General features: G+C 42.4%; 1 protein-coding gene across 3 annotated transcripts in view; it reads right to left on the reverse strand.

Moving 5' to 3' along the window:
* Positions 1-1,264: 1,264 nt before the first annotated feature.
* DENND5A (DENN domain containing 5A) overlaps positions 1,265-19,353 on the reverse strand; it is an 89,313-nt gene continuing 71,224 nt past the window's right edge. For 2 of the 3 annotated variants that reach the window (XM_081266378.1, XM_081266377.1), the window contains 11 exons: positions 15,614-15,698; positions 13,250-13,334; positions 12,666-12,794; positions 8,243-8,364; positions 7,170-7,315; positions 6,293-6,411; positions 5,728-5,909; positions 5,076-5,158; positions 4,402-4,525; positions 3,646-3,814; positions 1,265-2,205 (listed from right to left, as the gene is read on the reverse strand). In XM_081266378.1, coding sequence (XP_081122504.1) covers positions 2,022-2,205; positions 3,646-3,814; positions 4,402-4,525; positions 5,076-5,158; positions 5,728-5,909; positions 6,293-6,411; positions 7,170-7,315; positions 8,243-8,364; positions 12,666-12,794; positions 13,250-13,334; positions 15,614-15,698 — 1,428 coding nt within the window. In that variant the 3' untranslated portion in view covers positions 1,265-2,021. The remainder of the gene's footprint in view (positions 2,206-3,645; positions 3,815-4,401; positions 4,526-5,075; positions 5,159-5,727; positions 5,910-6,292; positions 6,412-7,169; positions 7,316-8,242; positions 8,365-12,665; positions 12,795-13,249; positions 13,335-15,613; positions 15,699-19,353) is intronic. The other variant, XM_081266379.1, reaches the window with a different exon arrangement.

Below are 19,353 nucleotides of genomic sequence, written 5' to 3' on the forward strand. Positions count from 1 at the left end.
GTTGTAAAGAAAAGGGAGAGGTGAGTCTTAAAGCTCCTGGTTTAAGGTAAGCCCAGACCTAGGCCCACAATATACACAGAGACAGCTAAGCCCCATACTGACCTACCTGCCCAGTCAGGAATCTCCCCTTCCTGCTCCAGAAGCACAGTCCACCCTGTCTTACCCAGTGGTCTGCAATCTCCAAATGAACTGAAGACTGTGTGGCCTTAAGGTAGCTGGCTCACGCCCCCTGCTGACAGGATGTTGCATTGCAGCTCCCCTTGGGCCTCCCTTTTCTCATCTCTTCCAAGAGCCTTCAATGGGTATTCATCACCTGCCAGGCACTGGGATAGATAGAGAAGGACTAGAGGTTCTTTCTTCCCTGTAGGAGTTCACAGTCTATGGGGGAACCCAAAACGAGGCAGTCAAAAGGAGGTGCTAGCATGTAAGAAATTGCAGGACCATAGTGAGGGAGGGGGTTCAGGAAGATTTCATAGTGGGTGACTCCTAAAGTAAACCTTGAACAAAGTTCAGGAAGTTGGTGAGAACAAATTCCAGCAATGAACAGTACATGCAAAACCAGGGATGCACACAAGAAGACACTGAATGGTTTGAGGAGCTCTACTTGGTCATGCTATATTTCTGAAGCTTTCTGTCAAAGCAGCTTGGATGAATATAAATGAAGGAAGCCGATTCCCAGGACCCTCATAAAGCTCTTCTACCTGCTATCCCTAGAAAAGCAAACCCTTCTCTCAAGAAAGGGTGTAAACCTTATCCCACCTCCCAATCCAGGGTAGAGAGGATTCCCTTGTCCTATGTTCCTACATATGGTCTCCTTCGCCCTCTCAAGAAATGGCACATCCTGTTTTGATCAAGTAACAATCTTCATAACCCTGGCCAGGTCTTTTCTCTTCTGTGCCTCAGTCTCCTCCCCTATGATGTGGGAAAAGAACCTTATCCATATCCTTCTCAATTAGCCATTTGAATTAACAGCTATGAAAGCTCCTGACACTGCAGGGGGAAGGACTCAAGAGATGTCAGGCCCTTGGGAGCATCCTGGCCTCAAGTCAACTAGTGAAGAGAGGTGATGCACAGGCTAGTCTTCTAAAGCAAATCAAACTGCACCAATCTGCCCATCCACTGCTCACAAACCCCCATAAAAGTCAGCAATCCATGCCGTTTTATTTCAGGTGTTTTATTAAGTGGGCCATACTGTAGCTGGTTTCTAAGTTGCAAAACAACATAAATTTAACAGTTATAACATAGCCAGTTAGACGGTGACAAGTTTTTCTTTCCTTAAAAAAAAAAAAAAAGAAAAAGAAATACTTAAACACACAATGAAGGGTTAAATAAATAAAGCATAAGAAAAAAGAAAGACTTGTTAAAACATGCTTTTGTTTACTTCTGTGCAACTGTGTGCCAACCAGAAACGTGATTTTCCGCACGATGATAGCACGAAGACACGTTCCGGCATGTCTCCTTCCCAAATAATACTGACAAAAAAAACCCCCAAAAAACATAAAACGGTGGGATTGACTCCTCAGTGCTTGCTTAGAGGCACTACTAAAAATCCCTTTGATTGGAGCATGGGGCTTCCTGCTCAGCACACCTTTGTGTGGCCCACGAAATCCAAATATCCATAATAATGTTAATATAGAAAACATTAGTTTAAAAACGATGTAGAATGGCCTCATTAACGCGGCAGGGCAAGGAAGCAGAACACCCTGCACATGCGCCGGCTCAGTCCAGGAGGCCACAGGCTCCCAGTGCGTGGCCACGCGAGGGAGGGTACCAGCTTCAAAATAAGCAGCACCAACCTCGCTCTCTCCCCCTATCACTCTTTCACATGAAAGTGTGTAAAAAGCAAATCAGCAAATAAACTCTAAAATAGATTATTTTTTTCCAAAAATCCTCTAGTTTTCTTTTTACAGTAAGTGTACATCTCTCTGACCCTACACAACTTGCTTAGGTCCCTTTGGGAAGAAGAGACAAAGCTGCAGGGAGAGTCTTTCCTGGTCCTGCTGCTGGCTGGTGCTGAAAGGTCAGATGTCAATGCCCTTGATGAGGGAGGTCTCCAGCGTGATGTTGAACTCCTGCAACGTCTGCAGCACGCGGATCAAGGAATTGACAAGTGTGTGGTCTTTGATCAGTGCCACATCCTCATACATGTGTGCCGTGATGGGACAATCAGCCAGCAGGGCAATCCAATGGTGCAGGAGGTGATCTCTGGTGGGCAGGAGTGGTCCAGATGGTCAGAGAAGAAAGAGAAATGGAAGAAAGATGGTGGAAGGCCAACGAGGAACCTTGACAAGTCTGAAGCTGGAGAAGCTGATGGCTCCCCACAGCTCCTTTCTCCTCCCTAATAAGGCTTGCTCCACCCGGGGGTTGCCCAGCCCTGGGGTTAACAATCCAATATGACCCAAATTAGCCTTATCATCTGCTCCACCTCCTCTACTTCCCACCTCTCCCTAGAGAACCCCAACAGCAACCAGACACCAGGTTGCAGTCAATACTACTCCCTCCATCTCAGAGCAATCTCTACCAGAACAACTTTCATCCCCACAGCTACCATCATGGGCCACGCGAGGGAGAGTACCAGCACTTGGCATGTGCCAGCACTGTTATGAGAGATTTAACCTTCATGACACTCTAGGACATTGTACCCACTTTACAGATAAAGAAACTGAGGTACAGAGGTTAAATAGCTTGTCCAGTAGTTGATAAGTGTCTGTCCTGAGATGTGAACCTGGTAACTTTGGTTCTGGTTGACAGGTTGGCCTCAAGCAATCCTCCTTCCTCAGCCTCCCAAGTAGTTAGGACTAGAAGCATGTGCCATCATGTCTGGCTTAGTCTATTTTTAACCACTGTGTCAACTTCCTCTTTATGTGGCCTGAACTATGGTCTCAGATTCATTTGGGTTTCATGCTCTCTTACCTGATCTACTGGAATAGCCCTTCACAATCCTGTCCACTACCATATACTCCATCTATGACATCAGACTCATTATTTCAGAGTATATCATTATTTTCAGAGTATATCAAGGGCCACATAATATACTCCCCTGATTAAACAATGCTTCCTAACATAGGGAGAATATTTCTATGTCCCAGGTCCTCACTGCCTCTAGCCTCCTTTCCACTTTTCTATTACTGCCTTTCCCACATTCTACCTGTTATTTCCTTCCACTAAAGGTGCACCTCAAATATTGACTCCTCCATGAATCTGCCTCTAATCTTTCTCCTCTATATAAGCATACCCTAAGTGGGTACTTCTTTTTTGGATTCTCACAACCTTCTGCTTTTTAAAATTAGGAAAAATGAACTTGCAAATGGCAGAGACCTTGCTTGATTCAGCTTTCTTCCACCACTTTCCATAAGACCTAACACATTAAAATGTTTACTGAAAGAAAGTACATATATTCTGCTTCAAATGTCCCCAGTGGAGTTTTTTTGAGCCTTTTTTCCCCCTACCTTCCCTAATTACACATACTCTCTCCTCCACAGATCCCTACACATACACAGGATACATGAAGGAAATGAATGGCCTTTAGGAAGTTCTCCAATGCAACCTGGGCCCAAGGGTACTCGGGCACTAGCTATTGCCCACCCTCCTGTACCACCTCCAAGGCTGGCTTCTGTGCACTCTGAACCCCTGGGGCTGCAGTACCTGGCTCCCAAGCACACCAGCATCTGAAACTTGCCATCCTTGCCGATGTTCCGGGGAGTATTATTGATTGCAGTGACAAATCGACAGAAGTTCCGGGCCCTTGTATGCCAGTTTTCCTCAGGGACTACTTCATTCTGCTCCAATGTCTCATAATAGGTTTGTGCTTTTTCTGTGAAGAGGAGAAAAGTTTTCCAATGATAATGATTATCAAAACATATCAAAATATCTTTGTTCTACAGGCCCTCTAAGACAAGTAACTTCGTGAGAACAATGAATGCTCTGATATCACTGATTACATTTCAAAATGATCCTCATTTTTAAAATTTATTTATGTGGTCCTTGATACAAAGATGATCTTTTCCCTAGACTGAAGATAGAACAAAGCTCCAAGGATGGTTTCTTGCATGAAAATTCTCCAAGTAGGCACCACACAGAGTTTAGGCTCCAATGCTTTCAACTGGCCCTTTGTATTTAAAGGAGAAAATATGAGAACTCAGAACTAAACCCATACTAAATAACAGATATCTAGAAAGGATCTTCTGTCTAGTTCTCAGGATACACAAGTTCATGAGGAGGGAAGAGGGATGATGTCACGCTCATCAAGAAAAACCAAGGCACACAAACCGATTGAATTACAGAGTGGCCTGATTTGGGTTCTGCATCCAGACCCCAGAGGTCAGCACCTATGCTATGTTAGTAAGCAAAGCCCTCCTTCTCTGCAGGTTTTCCTTACTCTCATACCCTAACCCAACTCACCCAGGAAATCCCAAATGAAGACATTTTTGAAGAGCCGAGGTGATTTAAATCCATGCTGGAAAGCTTGTTCCAGGGCCGAGACAAGGCCACACTCTCCACAAAGTAATAATGTCAGACTGCCTCGCTAGGTAAGAAAACAGGGGTGAACAATAGGCTGATCTCATCTGAACTTCCCTCCCATCACCACCACATCTGCAAACCTACAGCCCAGAGCCAGGAGGGAGACAAGAACTCTGTCTGTTCCCCCAGCACCTGGCACAGTGCCTGGCTCAGGGCAGCTCTCAGTGAACACTGTTGAAGGAACAAATGAAAAAAAGGACAATGGATCTGGGTCACACACAAGGAGATTCCCCAATTGGAGGACAAAGCCAGTGTAGTCATCATTTGGGGAGATCCAGGTCAATCCAGAGGCAGACAGGAATAGGCACGGTTTATTAGGGGACCTCAGAGACTCCACTGGGTCATCAGAGTAGAGGGAGAGAAAGAACAACCAGAGGCAAGAACCCCAAAGGAAGGAGTCTGCTGCAGCCCAAACTAGCTTAGACACATATTCTTATAAAACTATGCTATCTATAGCATATGGATCTAGAAGAGCACTACAAGATAACTGCAAAATCAAGATGATTCCATCTTACTCGACATAAAGCCCTGGGGTGAAGGGTAGGAAGGCTCACCTCTTTCTCAGGCTTATGGAAGTGCTTCACAATGCCATTGACTGCCTCCCCGATGGACTCCTGGATCTGCCCAGTGTTGAGCTCTGATAAAAATCAAGCAGACATCCCTAACGAATCTCAGAGGCTGACAGTGTCTTAGCTGACTGAGCAGGAGACTGAGGACATAGGGAGGAGGGCCCATGGGAGAGGCAGGGCAACTGGATCCTGGGAAGCAGACTCTTGCCCACCCAACTTTACTAAGCTAGCTATTTCCAAAATCTTGGAGAAATCGCTAAAGCTAACACCTTAGAGTTCAGTAACCTATGAAATCTGGTAAAGTTTAATTCCATTTTACCTTGGGATTTTGGGCAACTAAAAGAGGGCTAAGACTTGGCTGTGTAGCCTAGAAACTATGAAAAGTAGACCCTTCTTCCTCTACAGATCACACACAAATAGTACAGAGCACTCAGAATGGATTCATGAGCTTTCTCTACGCTTTCCAAGCCTCTAAGGACAATGCCACATACCCCGACAGATTCATGAGAGAAGGGTACCAAAGTTTTGAGGCAGGTTTGTCAGCAGAGGTGGTTCCAGAGGCAGCCACATAAGCTCCCAGAGATCTGCCCATTCCCAGGTTGGGTAGCATGAGGGCTTAGCCCCTCCTCTTACTTACTGGGCTTGTTGTTGGGTGAGATGGTAACAAGCCTCCGGATGACACTGGGGGACTGCTGCAGCGGTGGGGTCCTACATGGCCTCTCATCCACCTCGGGTAGAGATGTGAGTAGCTCTCCAACTAGGACCCGTTCCAGGCTTCCATCGTCCATGCCCTTCCCCAACCACCGGCCACACGGGAACCTGAAGGTCAGGCAATGCCTGTCAGAGCTGCCAGCTCCTCCAGTGTCCTTTCCTTTGCTGATTAGCAAGAGCCATCAACAAAGCTGATTCCTAGAGAAAAGCTATGAACCCAAGCTGGAGAAACCCCCAAGGCCCTGGGGTGTCATCAGAGAAATCACTCGAGTGGCAGAGGTAGCCTGGAACTTGTGGATAGCAATACCATATACTTTCACTTGGAAATCCTCCTTCTGCCTCAAGTACCCGAGACAAAGCCAACAAAAGTTGCCTTGGCCTATCACAATCTCTCAAGGCTCCTTGAGAATGCACATACCCAAGCATCAGAGATAGCCCCTGGTGGTCCACCTTGCTCCACCAGTGCAAGGCAGAGCTGAAGGAACACTTACTTGTAAGTATGTCCTGTGGTCTCATTCCTGACCATCACAAACTCCACTAGCCATTTGGCATACAGCCCAGAATTATCATGACCAATCTGGACAGTAGTGAGCTTCCCCAAGTTCTGGTACTGTGAAAGAATAGAAAAGATGAAACACGTTAGAAAAATAGAAGGAAAAGTGGCAATTCTCAGAGGCACAGATCTGACTGGCTGCCTGCCCCCTCATCATTTGGAGGGGCAGAGTTCATGGATTCACCTACTGCCTGGTCTGGAAGTACAGTATTATCTCTTGGGTAGCCCATGGCTAAGAAAGAAGATGTTGCCACTTATAAGAACAACAGGGCTCAGAAGGCTCTTTTTTGTTTGTTTTGTCTTGGTACCAGAGATTGAACCCAAGAGCGCTTAACCATTGAGCCACATCTCTGGTCCTTTTTTATTTTTTATTTTGAGACAGGGTCTCACCGAGTTGTTTAGGTCCTGAGGCTAGACTCAAACTTGTAATCGTCCTGCCTCAGCCTCCCAAACTGCTGGGATTACAGGCACGTGCCACCACACACAGCTTGGAAGTAGGTTCTGAGGTCTCTTGAAACATGGGCTCAACAGCTGAAGAACCTGGGGATTTCTTGACATATCAGCCACAGGGAAGTAGGCAAATCCAGACAAATAAACACATCCTAGTCAGAGACTGTATGGGCAGGGCATGCTCCCTTTTCTCAGGGCCAACTCTTGATTCCAGCATGAGTTCATCTCAGGATACAGAAGCTGTGCTAATGTGTAAGATTGCAGAGCAGGGCCTCCACAAAACCCTGTAGAAAATACTCCAAAGCAGCTCCTGCAAACCCAGATCTCCATAGAACCTGGGACTGTGGACCCCAGATAGCACATACCTCAAAGGTCATCTCTAACACGTTCCTGGGAATCTGTAAGATCTGTGTCTCACCCAGTTCTCCTGAGATACAGATCCATGGATTGGCGGTGAACATGGAGCCCCCCAGCTTCTTGCTTGGTACAATCAGAATGTGGTATGGGATCACTGTATAGGCAAAGTCACAAAGGCATTGAAGGGGATCAGAAATCCCTCCCAGAACACTTCTTAATCTTTCATGAACCCTATAACAAACATAACAATCTTAGGAGAGGCCACACTGATATTGTATCCCTTTCCCAAGGCAGAGAGGGAAAGAGTTTGCCTCTGGTATTCTAAATTCCAATCTGGTGCTACTTTTGCTAAGCCCACAGTCCTACTCTCTGAGAAGGAAGAGGCAATGGAAACAAGAGTGTGTACTATTGAGGCAGCCAAGGGGCAGGCCAAAGAACTAGCCATGATGCAAATTCAAAGACTACCCCCACCTAGGGAAGAATCCTGGTTTCAGACAGAAAAGGTTCAGAGAGTCTTAAACCATATTGAACTCTTTTCTTTAATCTGAAAATAGGTAGACTGATGTCCACAGCAGGGATGCTGGTCCACCATCTCTGCTCACAGACACATAATGAATTAGGGGCAGAGCCAGCCCATACCTAATGTCCCACTGCCATTTGGATTCCTTCTATTACCTTGGAAAGAGATCTTTCTCTTGGACCTGCTCTAAAATCTGTGATGCTAAGTGGCCTCTCAGGCCAGAAATAAAGGGAGACTCTTCATAGTTATGTATGTAAGGTAGGAGGTAACCTGTACCTCCCACCTCACCCCACTCTACTTTCATTGCCATAGGCTCCCAGAGCAGTGCCAGGAACAACACTGACCACATGATTACCAAAAGCACTGCCCTTCTTGGTTCACGACAAGAACAAGAAGCTTTAGAGAAAGCATAACCTCCAAGAAAGGAGCCGCTCCTCCTAGCAAAAGGCATATAAAAAGTGCAAGGGAAAATATTTCCTTAAAGGAGAGGATAGTGAATATCCAGGGCCAGTGCATAAAAACTGCCTTGAGAAGGCCAATGGGGTTCATAGGGCTACTCACGGATCGTTGTGAAGACATTGGTGAAGCAGAAGTAATCAACAGCATTGAAAGAGAGCAGGTGATAGAGGAACTGCTCCTTCTCATCATCACAGCGCAGGAAGGCATAGCGCTTATACAACTTTCTGTTGGAGAGGAGACAGCACATCAGTCCCCAGCCAAAAGAAGGGAAAAGAAGCTAGAATTATTCAGTTCTAGAAACAGTTAAGGGAAGCATATGGTGTCAAGCCTCAAGTTTCTTAGGGTTACTCTATAAAGTTACAAAGTTAGCTGCTTTGTGGAGAGAGTGCTAGAAATAAAGAAAATTAAACACTACCTGTGCCTAAGGGTTGATGTTATAGTGTCAAAAATGACAGGTCTTGGAACTCCCCTTCCTTAACTGAGGGCTAGAATAAAATTCCATCAGGGAGGACAAGGTCCTCTCAGGCTTCTAGTTAAGCTGTCACTCCGATGTATGGCATTCGAGTAGCAACAGCACAGCAAGAGGTCTGTGATCATCATTCATTACCAGACCTACTCAAACCCTCAGCAGACTTGAGAACCATAACTCAGAACACTACTCTGAATGTGGATGAAAGGCCAGGTCACAGGTGTTAAAGAGCTGTGCAGATCATGTTCTTCTCCACTTTTCAAGCTTTCTCCTTTCATCCACTGCCTATTTACCAAAGGCTACCCTTTGCCTAACATTCCAGGCCTCCTGCAGTTGCAAAGCATAATATCCTCCCCAAGTAAAGGGGACACTGAGAGCCAAATGTGCAGACTCTCATTAAAGAGAAATACACAGAGAACAAAGTAGACAACTGTCCTGATTGCCCAGACTGCAATCACCAAGGCCAGAGATGTATGGGGTTCAGAAGACCTGTGAGAGTCTGATAGATTTATAAAGCACCTTCAACAGGTAATTCACCATTCAAGGGCTATTTATTACATAGAGGAAGTACCTGCCCTCCAATACAGTCTAAATAAATAAACTGGTAGCCACCATGGTATAAGATTACCCATAATGAGTAACCAAATAAAAGGCTCTTTCTGGGAATTTAAAGAATCATGAGGCCTGGGGTTATAGCTCAGTGGAGAGCATTTGCTTAGCACATGTGAGGCACTGGGTTCCATCATGAGCACCACATAAAAATAAATAAATAAAATAAAGGTACTGCTTCCATCTACAACTAAAAAACAAACACAACACACAACAATAACAAAAAACACCATGAACTTCAATAGTCAGTCCTGAAAGACTTTCTGGAACAAGAGGGACCTGAGAGACAGTACACATTTATACAGGTATTATTGTACAGGATGAAGGACAGGTATGGAACCAGTTTGGCTAGAGTTGAGGGTTTAGGGATGTGATCTGTTAGCAGTAAAGCTGAAAAGTTAAGCTATGGTCAAATGAAGAGTCTAAATTTTCAGGCTAAAGACTTTGCAATTTGCTGTTTAGTAATGGGGTTTCTGCAATTTTCCCTAGACAGTAAAGGGAGAGCCATGATCAACTTTAGGAAGTTTGTTCAGGTAAAGGATGAAAAAAAGCATAAAAGGATAAAATAAGGCATTGCAGAGGCTAAGTCCTGGAGACCTGTATGTGAAAGGTAAAAACAAAGTCAAAAACTGACTCCAAATTTGGAATTTATGTAGGGAGGAGTCGGGGAAGAAAGTTCAGAAAGGAGAGTGATGATATTAACAAAAATTGGAGAGAAAAGCAGTTACAGTGAATCTTGCTTTTGTTCTGAGCCACAACCAAGATATCTGAATGGAAATAAAAGCAGGATTGGAGCCAGGTGTGGTATACATGCCTGTAATCCCAGCTACCTGTCTGAGGCCAGCCTGGGCAATTTAGTGAGACCCTGTTTCAAAATAAAAGACAAAAAAGGGCTAGAGTTATAGCTCAGTGGTAGAGTGCCCCTGGGTTCAATCCCCAGTACTGAAAGGCTAAGGGTGGGAGAAGGACTGACACTCCAAATAATCATCAGAAATAGAAGTTTCAGAAGTGGTAGTCACCCGCTTAGAGGTGACAGAAGTGATGAGAACAGGTGAGATCACCAAGTGAGAGAGTGCACACAAGTGAGTCAGTGACAAAGAAAGGGCATGTGTGCAGAGACTGGAGGACTATGGAAGCCAACACCCTGGAAAGAGTAAGGTGAGAAAAGGCTGAAGATTTAAGCAAACTCAGGTGAAAAGTGAGAGAATACAGGACAGAGGATGCTATGTGTATGGATATGGTCTGAGTGTGTCTCCTAAAGTTTCATGTGTTGGAATCTTGATCCCCAGTGTGGTGATGCCAATGTGGCACAATCTTTAACAGACAGGGCTTAATGGAAGGTAATCAGGTCACAGGGGCATCAACCTCAGAAGGGATTAATACTGGTCTCATGAAGGAAGTAAGTTCTCATGAGAGCGGAAGGTTATAAAGCAAGTCTATCCCATGCACTGCATCCCTTCTACATGCAGCCATTTCCTTTTCCATTTTTCCACCATGTTATGACACAGCCAGGGAAGCCCTTACACAGAACAGGCCTCCTGATCTTGGACTCTTAGCTTCCCAAACTATGAGCTAAATAAACCTCTTTTTATGAAATATCTAGGGTCAAATATTCTGTGCCTTTTCTCTCTCCTTGTCCCCCAAAGATACTATGTATTGCATTAAGTGCAGACTTATCTCCCCTGACAGCTACAGCAAAAAAAAAAAAAAAAAACTTCCTTGCCAAAGTCTGCACTCAGCTTCCTGTTGATGAGATCCTTAAGTTCATAGCCCTGGACCTATCCATGTCTGGCCTTCATAAAGTTCTTGTGCTTGACCCCCTCCCAGTTGTCTCTTTGCCCCATCCTCCTGCTGACTACAGTTTTCCCAATAGACAACTCCCACACTGGTCTACAGTAATGACTCCCTATCTGGCCCTGGTGCCTACATGACTACAATGGCAGATCTTCCCCAGGACACAAACTGTCTTCTAGAATCTGGTGTGCAAACATTTCCCTTCCAAATGGTAAGCTTACCTGTTCACTTGTTTTCTCTCAGTTGTCCTCCTGATCTTCAAAATTCTTATTTTTATTTATTTATTTGGTACTAGGGATTATTTATTTATTATTTTGGTACCAGGGATTGATCCCGACCCTTCTTATTTTATTTTGAGACAGGGTCTTGCTAAGTTGCTTAGGCCCTTACTAAGTTGCTGAGGCTGGCCTCAAACTTGCAATCCTCCTGCCTCAGCCTTTTGAGCCACTGGGATTATAGTCATGCACCACCATATCCAGTCCAATCTTCAAAATTTATTCCTAAACATTATTTTGTCCCTTTAGAGAGTCAAAAGAATTGCTCCTTCCCAACTTAACCTATCAAAGTTTTAAACCTGGTTTCTTTCAATGATTTACACACATAATAAACAGTTCAAGATATATTATTCATTTAATAAAACAGATCTTCAAATTTAATCAATTTGCTTACACAAAATTTCTCCAAGATCTACTCCTCTGCGATATCGTTCATAAAAATCACATGATAAAGGACACCTTGAGAGGATGCTTAAGGGGGAAAAAAAAAAGACCCAAAAGGCTTGCCAATGAAAAAGAGCCAAATATATCTAGAAATCAGGGATGATGAAACCAGTGAGACGGTCATCAAGGAAAGATGGAGGGGCTGGGGATGTGGCTCAAGTGGTAGCGCGCTCGCCTGGCATGCGTGAGGCCCGGGTTCGATCCTCAGCACTACATACAAACGAAGATGTTGTGTCCGCCAAAAACTAAAAAATAAATGTAAAAAAAAAAAAGAAAGATGGAAAAGGAAGGACAGCCTTTCTCCCCTCTTCCTCTAATATCTAGGGTATAGGGGGAAAAAATGCAGGGGATTAAAAAAGAAAATCAAAAGAAAGAACTGCAGGTTTAATTGCTCCTGGGAAAGTGAGAGCCTTGGTCACCCTCCCTCTTTCTGGGTAGAAGCTGTGGAGGAAGAAGTTCCCGAGTGTTATCTGAAAGTCCCTTCTAAGCTCCTGCAAGACTCAGAAACCAAACAGGAAGAACAAAGAACTGGTTGCTTTGGGCTGACCTTGGGCTCAGGACAGAACAAGAGATAAGAGAAGTTTCCTTTTAATTCTCTAATCCTTTGCTCTTCAGGACAGAAGACAAAGGAAAAAACCTTATATTAAGAGTTAATACAGGTCACCTGAAGAAAGAAGAATACCTCATTCTTTTTGTTACCTCTTTAAGAAAGCTAGTTGTAGGCATGAAGATTGAGAATAAAGGGAAAAGAGAGCAGAAATACTTTTCTACAGATAAAGATGGAGAAGAATAATGCAAAAATTTCATAGGCAAGCCGAGTTTAGCTGAATGCAGCAGAAATGACATATTGAACACTCCCCTGTTCCATAGTGGGGTTTCCAATCTTTCCCACTTTTCCTGGTTAATCTGGTTCTATTCTGTGGAGTGACCTTACTTGGTGAGCTCGTGGTCTGAAAGAAGCTGTTTCAGGTGTCTGGAAAGTAATTTTTTTTCCATGGACAGTCGCACCCATGCTCTGGCCTTTCCCACATCAGTCTTGATTTCTCCAATGTTCTGGATGTGCCTAAAGGGGAAATAAAAAAAGGAAGTGGAGGGTGGAGCAGGAGATGGACTCACTGCCAATATCTCACATGTAAAGCCAAAGGATTCTGGTAAGGAAGCTTTATCCCATCCCAGGAGACTCCATCTCTCTTATTCTTCAAATTGGAGCAACCATGTGGATTTACCAGGCAGGATCATCATAATTTTGTGGGGAAAAAAGAGAATAGCCCTCAACAAAAAGGGGTGGGGGGTAACCCTGGAACCTTGACATACTCTCATGCACCTGGAATAGTTCTCCAAAAATGCCAGAAAACCAAACAGTTCAAATGTATCATGAAGCACAAGATCAATAAGGAGGGCTTCCTGGATAGCTGAGATGCTATAATAGCCACTGAGATTCTGTTATCTAAGGTGGACACCTAAGCAACAACTGAAAACAGGATTTTAGTGGCTTATTACATGTGAGCCCAGACTGACCTCATATCCTGAATCAGGGAGATTCTCAGGGGAGACATGACTGAGCTGGCATCAGACTTCCTCCGTTCTGAATCAAGAAGTATTCCTAGAACAACAAAGTTGGTTATGTCCAAAGACATCTGAATATCCAAATAGGTAAATTATTCTCCTTCATCTCAAATCACAAATTAATCTTTCTTTTTTTCTTTTATTTTTTGTACTGGAGATTGAACCCAGGGTGTTTTACCACTGAGCTAAATCTCCAGCTCTTTTTTTTTTTTTTTTTTTTTTTTTGAGACAGCATCTTGCTAAATCACTAAGGGTCTGGCTAAGTTGCTGAAGCTAACCTCAAACTTGGGATCTTCCTGCCTCAAGCCTCCTGAGTTGTTGGATTACAGGTATAAACCACTTTGTCTGGCTCAAACCACAAATTTCTATGGGAAACAGATGGTTAATTGGTAATGCCTTAAGAAATCATTTCACCTTAAATGACAAATTGTTTTGACCAGACAAAAATGTGTCTAATAAATTGCCTCCATCATTCTTTTGGGGGAAAAAAGAGCTCATAAATATTTGTTAGGTTCCCACTAGAGATCAGATTTTATATTTTATGCATATTATTCAATTCTCTATTAACTAATAATACAGCCAAGGAAGATATCACAATTTCCCTACTAAATAGCGGAAGAAACTAAAATTCAGAGAAGTTAGCTGCTTTGCCTCGGTCACCAAGTCACAAAGTCAGGATTGGAACACACATCTCCTGGCTCCTAATCACTCATCATAATCCATGGAAGCAGTGCTTCCACTTGAAGCTACCACTCATGTCATGTTCTGGCTTCAAAATACAGCCAAGAGAAGGTGTCAAACACCTGTTGCCAAATATTTATGCCCTCTAGGAGAAGAGAAGCTACAACACCTTCATGTTTGACCCAGTGTTTAAAACTTAGTGGGGTTTCCTTTTCTTCTTCCTTCCCTTCCTCCTTCTCTCACTTCCTTCTTTTCTTTCTTCCTGTCTTTTCTGTACTAGGGCTTGAACCCAGGGGCACTCCACCACTGTGCTACTTCCTTATTCCCAGTACTTATTATTTTGAGACAGAGTTTCACTAAAATGGCCACTAGCTAAATCTCAGTATGGGTATACTGTATGAGTATACTGTATCTTGTTAAATTACTGAGGGTCTCACCAAGTTGCTGAGGTTAGCCTCCAAGTTGGGATCCTCCTGCCTCAGTCCCGAGTCACTGGGATTATAGATGTGTGTCACCACACCCAGCTAAAAATTAGTGTTTTCATCACCAAATTGTTCAGAACTTTTGGCTATAGTTTATACCTCAGCAATAACTTGTACGGCTTTCCTGAGATGACTCTTTGCTCTCATATCCAGAAAGCAGACCAAAAAAAAATTCTCATAAGGCTACCTAGGGAACTCTTGTTCCTGGTTTTCAGTCAATTATCTGCCCACATTCAGTTCAAGGGTGAAGAGTTGTCCATTTCTCACCCCATTTAACTGATCTTTATCATTAAATTAAGAATAACAAAGAAAAGTAAAGAAACTCTAGTGAAAGAGGGGAAAAAAAACATAGTGCCAAGGTGACATGCATCCAAGAAGTAAAAGAAGGAGGGAAACTGTTCTGGAAGAGGTACTGTAGGATGATATAAAGAACACTAGACCAGAAAACAAGAGGTCTGGCTCCTAATCTGGCCTCTTCTATTAATTTACTGCATGATCTTAAGTAAACTCAATTCCCTTCGGGACCCCATTTTTTTCTCATAAAATAAAAGGCCTGGACTATATGATGTCTATAGTCCCTACAAACTTGACATTTTTATTAAACTAGAAACAGAAAGGAAGAATAAAAGATTATGTACACCAGGGTGTTGACTTTCAGTTCTAAGGAAGGACACTGACTTAATAGGAATGATAATCTCAATGTACATGTCAGAGAAATAAAAGACTCTAAAAACCACTTCCTCCAAATATAGGACACCAGCACTTCAGTAAAACCTCAATTCATTCTAAGCCTGGCTTCTTGCTGTTTAATTTTTCTGTCGCTGATCAAAAGGGTGTAGAAGACCTGGGGCTATAGCTCAGTAGCAGAGCACTTGCTTAGCATGTATGAGGCACTGGGTTCAATCCTTAGCTCCACATAAAAATAAATAAATTTAAAAAATTAATTTTTTAAAAAGGGTATAGGAACATACAATGAAAGCAAACCCCATGGCTTTGGTATGTTCTGTGGTTCTGGGAAGTCTGATGGCTCCATATAAAAAGAGCAAAGGCTTCACTGGCCTTAAACAGTTGGCTACAGATGATCGATCACTCCAGTGAGGGGTCGGAAAGTGGATGAAGAGATTTCACCACAATGGTGCAGAGAACAACTTACCTGAGGTACTGAGGCTTCCTGATGTGAGTTTTCTCTGCCGATTTTCCTGATAATGTAACAGGTGAGACCATAATGCTGATTTTCCCTGGAATTAATGTAAGGGACCTGTTAGTTCAGTTTTTAGAGGTTGAGGCTCCCAACATATACATTCAGGCTTTTGCTAAAAAGGATCTGTACAGCGCTGGGTGTGGTGATGGACACCTGTAACTCCAGCTAAAATGGAGATTAAGGCAGGAGGATAGCAAGCTCAAAGCCAACCTCAGCAGCTTGGCAAGACCTTCTCCCAAAATGAAAATTAAAAAGGGTATACATCAGTGGTAGAATGTCCCTGAGTTCAATCCCCAGTATTGGGAGTTGGGGGGATATCTGTACTATTTCTTGTTTCAAATCCCAATATCCCCAAACACAATGTATATACATATATCCCCTTACTAAAAACCCAGGAGAAACAAAAGAATAAAAGTGAACAGAAAAAGGAAACTCCCCCATTAAGAACAGAAAGGAAATGCCCAAGAGAGCCTGGGAAGGGACCAGTGGATAAGAAAGAAAATAAAAAGGTTAATAACCTGTGAACCTCTAAATGATTTCTTAGTTGAAGGTCAGCCTGGGCAGAGCATGATGGTTTATGCACAGAACATACATCCAGAGAATGAGATTTTGTGATAGCTTCTGAATTTCCTGTCCTTACTGCAGACTGGAGATAATAAGTCACCACTATGATGAGGATTTACTATTGAAGGTATAGTTGAAGAAATTTGCAGGAAGGTAGGCTAGCTCTTAAGTGCAAGGTTGAAATCAACTATGATTAATATAATGATTCCTCAGGTTCCCAAGTAGCTGGAATTACAGGCATGTATCACTACATCTGGCTTTTTTTCCCCCCTTTTGTAAAGGGGTTGCTGGAGACTTCAAGGTTCAATACAGCCTGATTGTTGTAGGAATATGGCCATGCATTATACAGCACAAGACTCTTTAAAAAAGAGTTCCTTAAGCACGAAAAGATGAGAACCCTTTTGCATAGATCAGTTCCCAGCAGCTACAAATGACAGCAGCTACAAAAACCAGTTTGAAAAACCAAACTTCACCTCCAATTGCCAGAAAAACACACTAGAGATGGAAGCTCATCTCTTTCACTAAAAGACAAGAGAGTGGTGAGGATAACAGAGGTTTTATGAGATTTGCTGCAGGCACCACTGCATGCAAGCAGACAAGGCTGATAATGAAATTTTAAGAGATCAGCAGTAAACATTACTATTTGGGTTCTCTACTTTCTCAGCAGGTAATATGCGTAATTGCTCAGTAAGATGCCCCCAAACAGATCACCCTCTAAGACTGAATTTAGTCATCATCTGGATGCATGATGGAGGAGAGAAAGGAATAGGATGTGACCTCTGGACCAGAACATGAGTGAAGAATGCTTTAGCAGGAGGAAGGTGGTCTATACACAGGCTAGCAAAATAAAGAACTAAGGAGAGCACGTTGGTACAAATCCAACAGAGTAAATCTCCAGCTGAACAATTATCACTGAGAACATAAATGTCCTCCCAGCAAGCACAAACCACCACTTTCCTCTGGTAGTAGCGTCATTGCTTCATGTTTGGAATTCTAGGGCTAGGACTCAACAAAATGGAACCACAACTATAAAGTCCCTATTATTTTGCATTTGTTTTCTTACCATCTACCAAAATGAGAGAGGAATCAAAAGGATTCCAAAAGAAATGAGTAATGCTATGAGAATTCTTGCAGAATATGCTACAAAGCCTCAGAGGACAGATTTAGAACAAGTAGTGATAAGGTACTATTTCCCCCTCCTTTTTTTTTTTTTTTTTTTTTTGTATCAGGGATTGAACCAAGGGGTGCTTAACCATTAAACCACATCCCCAACCCTTTTTTATATTTTATTTAGAGACAGGGTCTCGCTGAGTCACTAAGTGCCTCACTAAGCTGCTGAGGCTGGCTTTGAACTCTTAATCTTCCTGCCTCAACCTCCCAAGTTGCTAAGATTACAGGTGTTTGCCACCACACCTAGCTTGATAAAGTACTGTTTTCTAAAATGTAGGAAAAAGCCTAACTCCCTAGAGATTTTTATGGTAAATATTAAAAGTTTTTGAGGTTATATGTTTTATTAAAAATCTGGAAGAGATGAAAATAAAAGGATTATATGTACTCTACTCACTTGTTACAGAAGAAAAAAACCAAATGCTTCATAACAACAGCTATCATGTGTAGCATACTCATCACAGGCCAGGTTCTTATTTTTTATTACATATAATTATCACAACAACCCTGGAAGGCAGGTTTTGTTAACTATATACCTCTTGGGGGTTTGGAGAAGAAGCTTACAAATTGCATATCACTTACTTAAAGTCATTTAGTCAATCTACGATTCAAACCAAAGCCTTACTGACTCAATTGTTCAAATTGTCACTACTATACTACAAGAACCCTCAAAATTTTAGGAATTCACTACACAGTTTTTTTAATATTTAAAAAATTCCATGATCACAATATTACCTATAATACTGAAAAAAAAAAAACGGAAAAAAAATTAAATGACCAACAATGGATAGAGAGTAATTAAAACAGACTTTAGAATAACTAAAACATTTTCAGAGAACCTCCCAGAGTTCAGTGCCTCTTTTTTTTTTTTAAGATGTTGATGGACCTTTATTTTATTCATTTATTTATATGCAGTGCTGAGAATTGAACCCAGTGCTCATACATACTAGGCAAGTGCTCTACCACTGAGCCACAACCCTAACCCTGAGCTTAGTGCTTTTTAATTACCTTATCAAATCCCTATAAGAACCCTACAAAGGTGGGCATTTTTAAAACTCTATTGCATATAAGAGAAAATAGGCTTAGAGAATTTAGGTACCTTGCTCAGTTTCATAAAGTATTAAGTAGGAATTATACTTCAAACCCAGATCTGATTTATTGTCTTAAATATAGCTCTTAAATACATAATTATCACCTAAAAATGGTTGGGATGTGGTAAAGATATGAGGTGAAAAAAAAATCAAGTATAAAACATTAGGGCCAGGCAAGGTGGCACACGCCTAAAATCCCAGCAACTCAGGAGGCTGAGGCAGGAGGATCACAGGTTTGAGGCCAGGCTCAGCACTTAGCAAAGTCCTAAGCAACTTAGCAAGACCCTGTCTCAAATAAAAAATAAAAAGGGCTGAGGATGTGGCTCCATGGTTAAACAACCCTGGGTTCAATCTCTGCTACCGAAAACAAAACAAAACACAGTAGGTACAGTATGATCCCATTTGAATTTTTTTAAAACAGCTTTACTGAGTCATAATTCACATTACCATAAAATTCATACTTTTAAAAATGTGCCAATTTCTGCACACACAAAAAATCTGGTTTTTAGTATATTCACATTGTCCAACCATCACCACTATCTAATTTTAGAAAATTTCATCACCCCCAAAAGAAAACCATCTACCTTAGCAGTCACTCCCCATTCTTCCCCTCCTCTAAGTCTCTAGAAATGCTTTATCTATTTTCTATCAAGGATTTGCCTGTTTTGGGTATCTGATATACAGGTTATACCATATATTTGTACTTCATTCCATTTAACTGCTGAATAACATCCCCTTATATGGGATATATCACTTTTATTCACTCACCAGCTGATAAACAGTTGGGTTGTTTCCACTCTTTGGCCATGATGAATAATACTGCTATCAGCATTTGTGTATAAGTGTTTGTGTAGACATTATGTTTTCACT

Source organism: Spermophilus citellus, assembly GCF_964194105.1.
Source record: "Spermophilus citellus genome assembly, chromosome: 2".
Taxonomy (NCBI): Eukaryota; Metazoa; Chordata; class Mammalia; order Rodentia; family Sciuridae; genus Spermophilus; species Spermophilus citellus.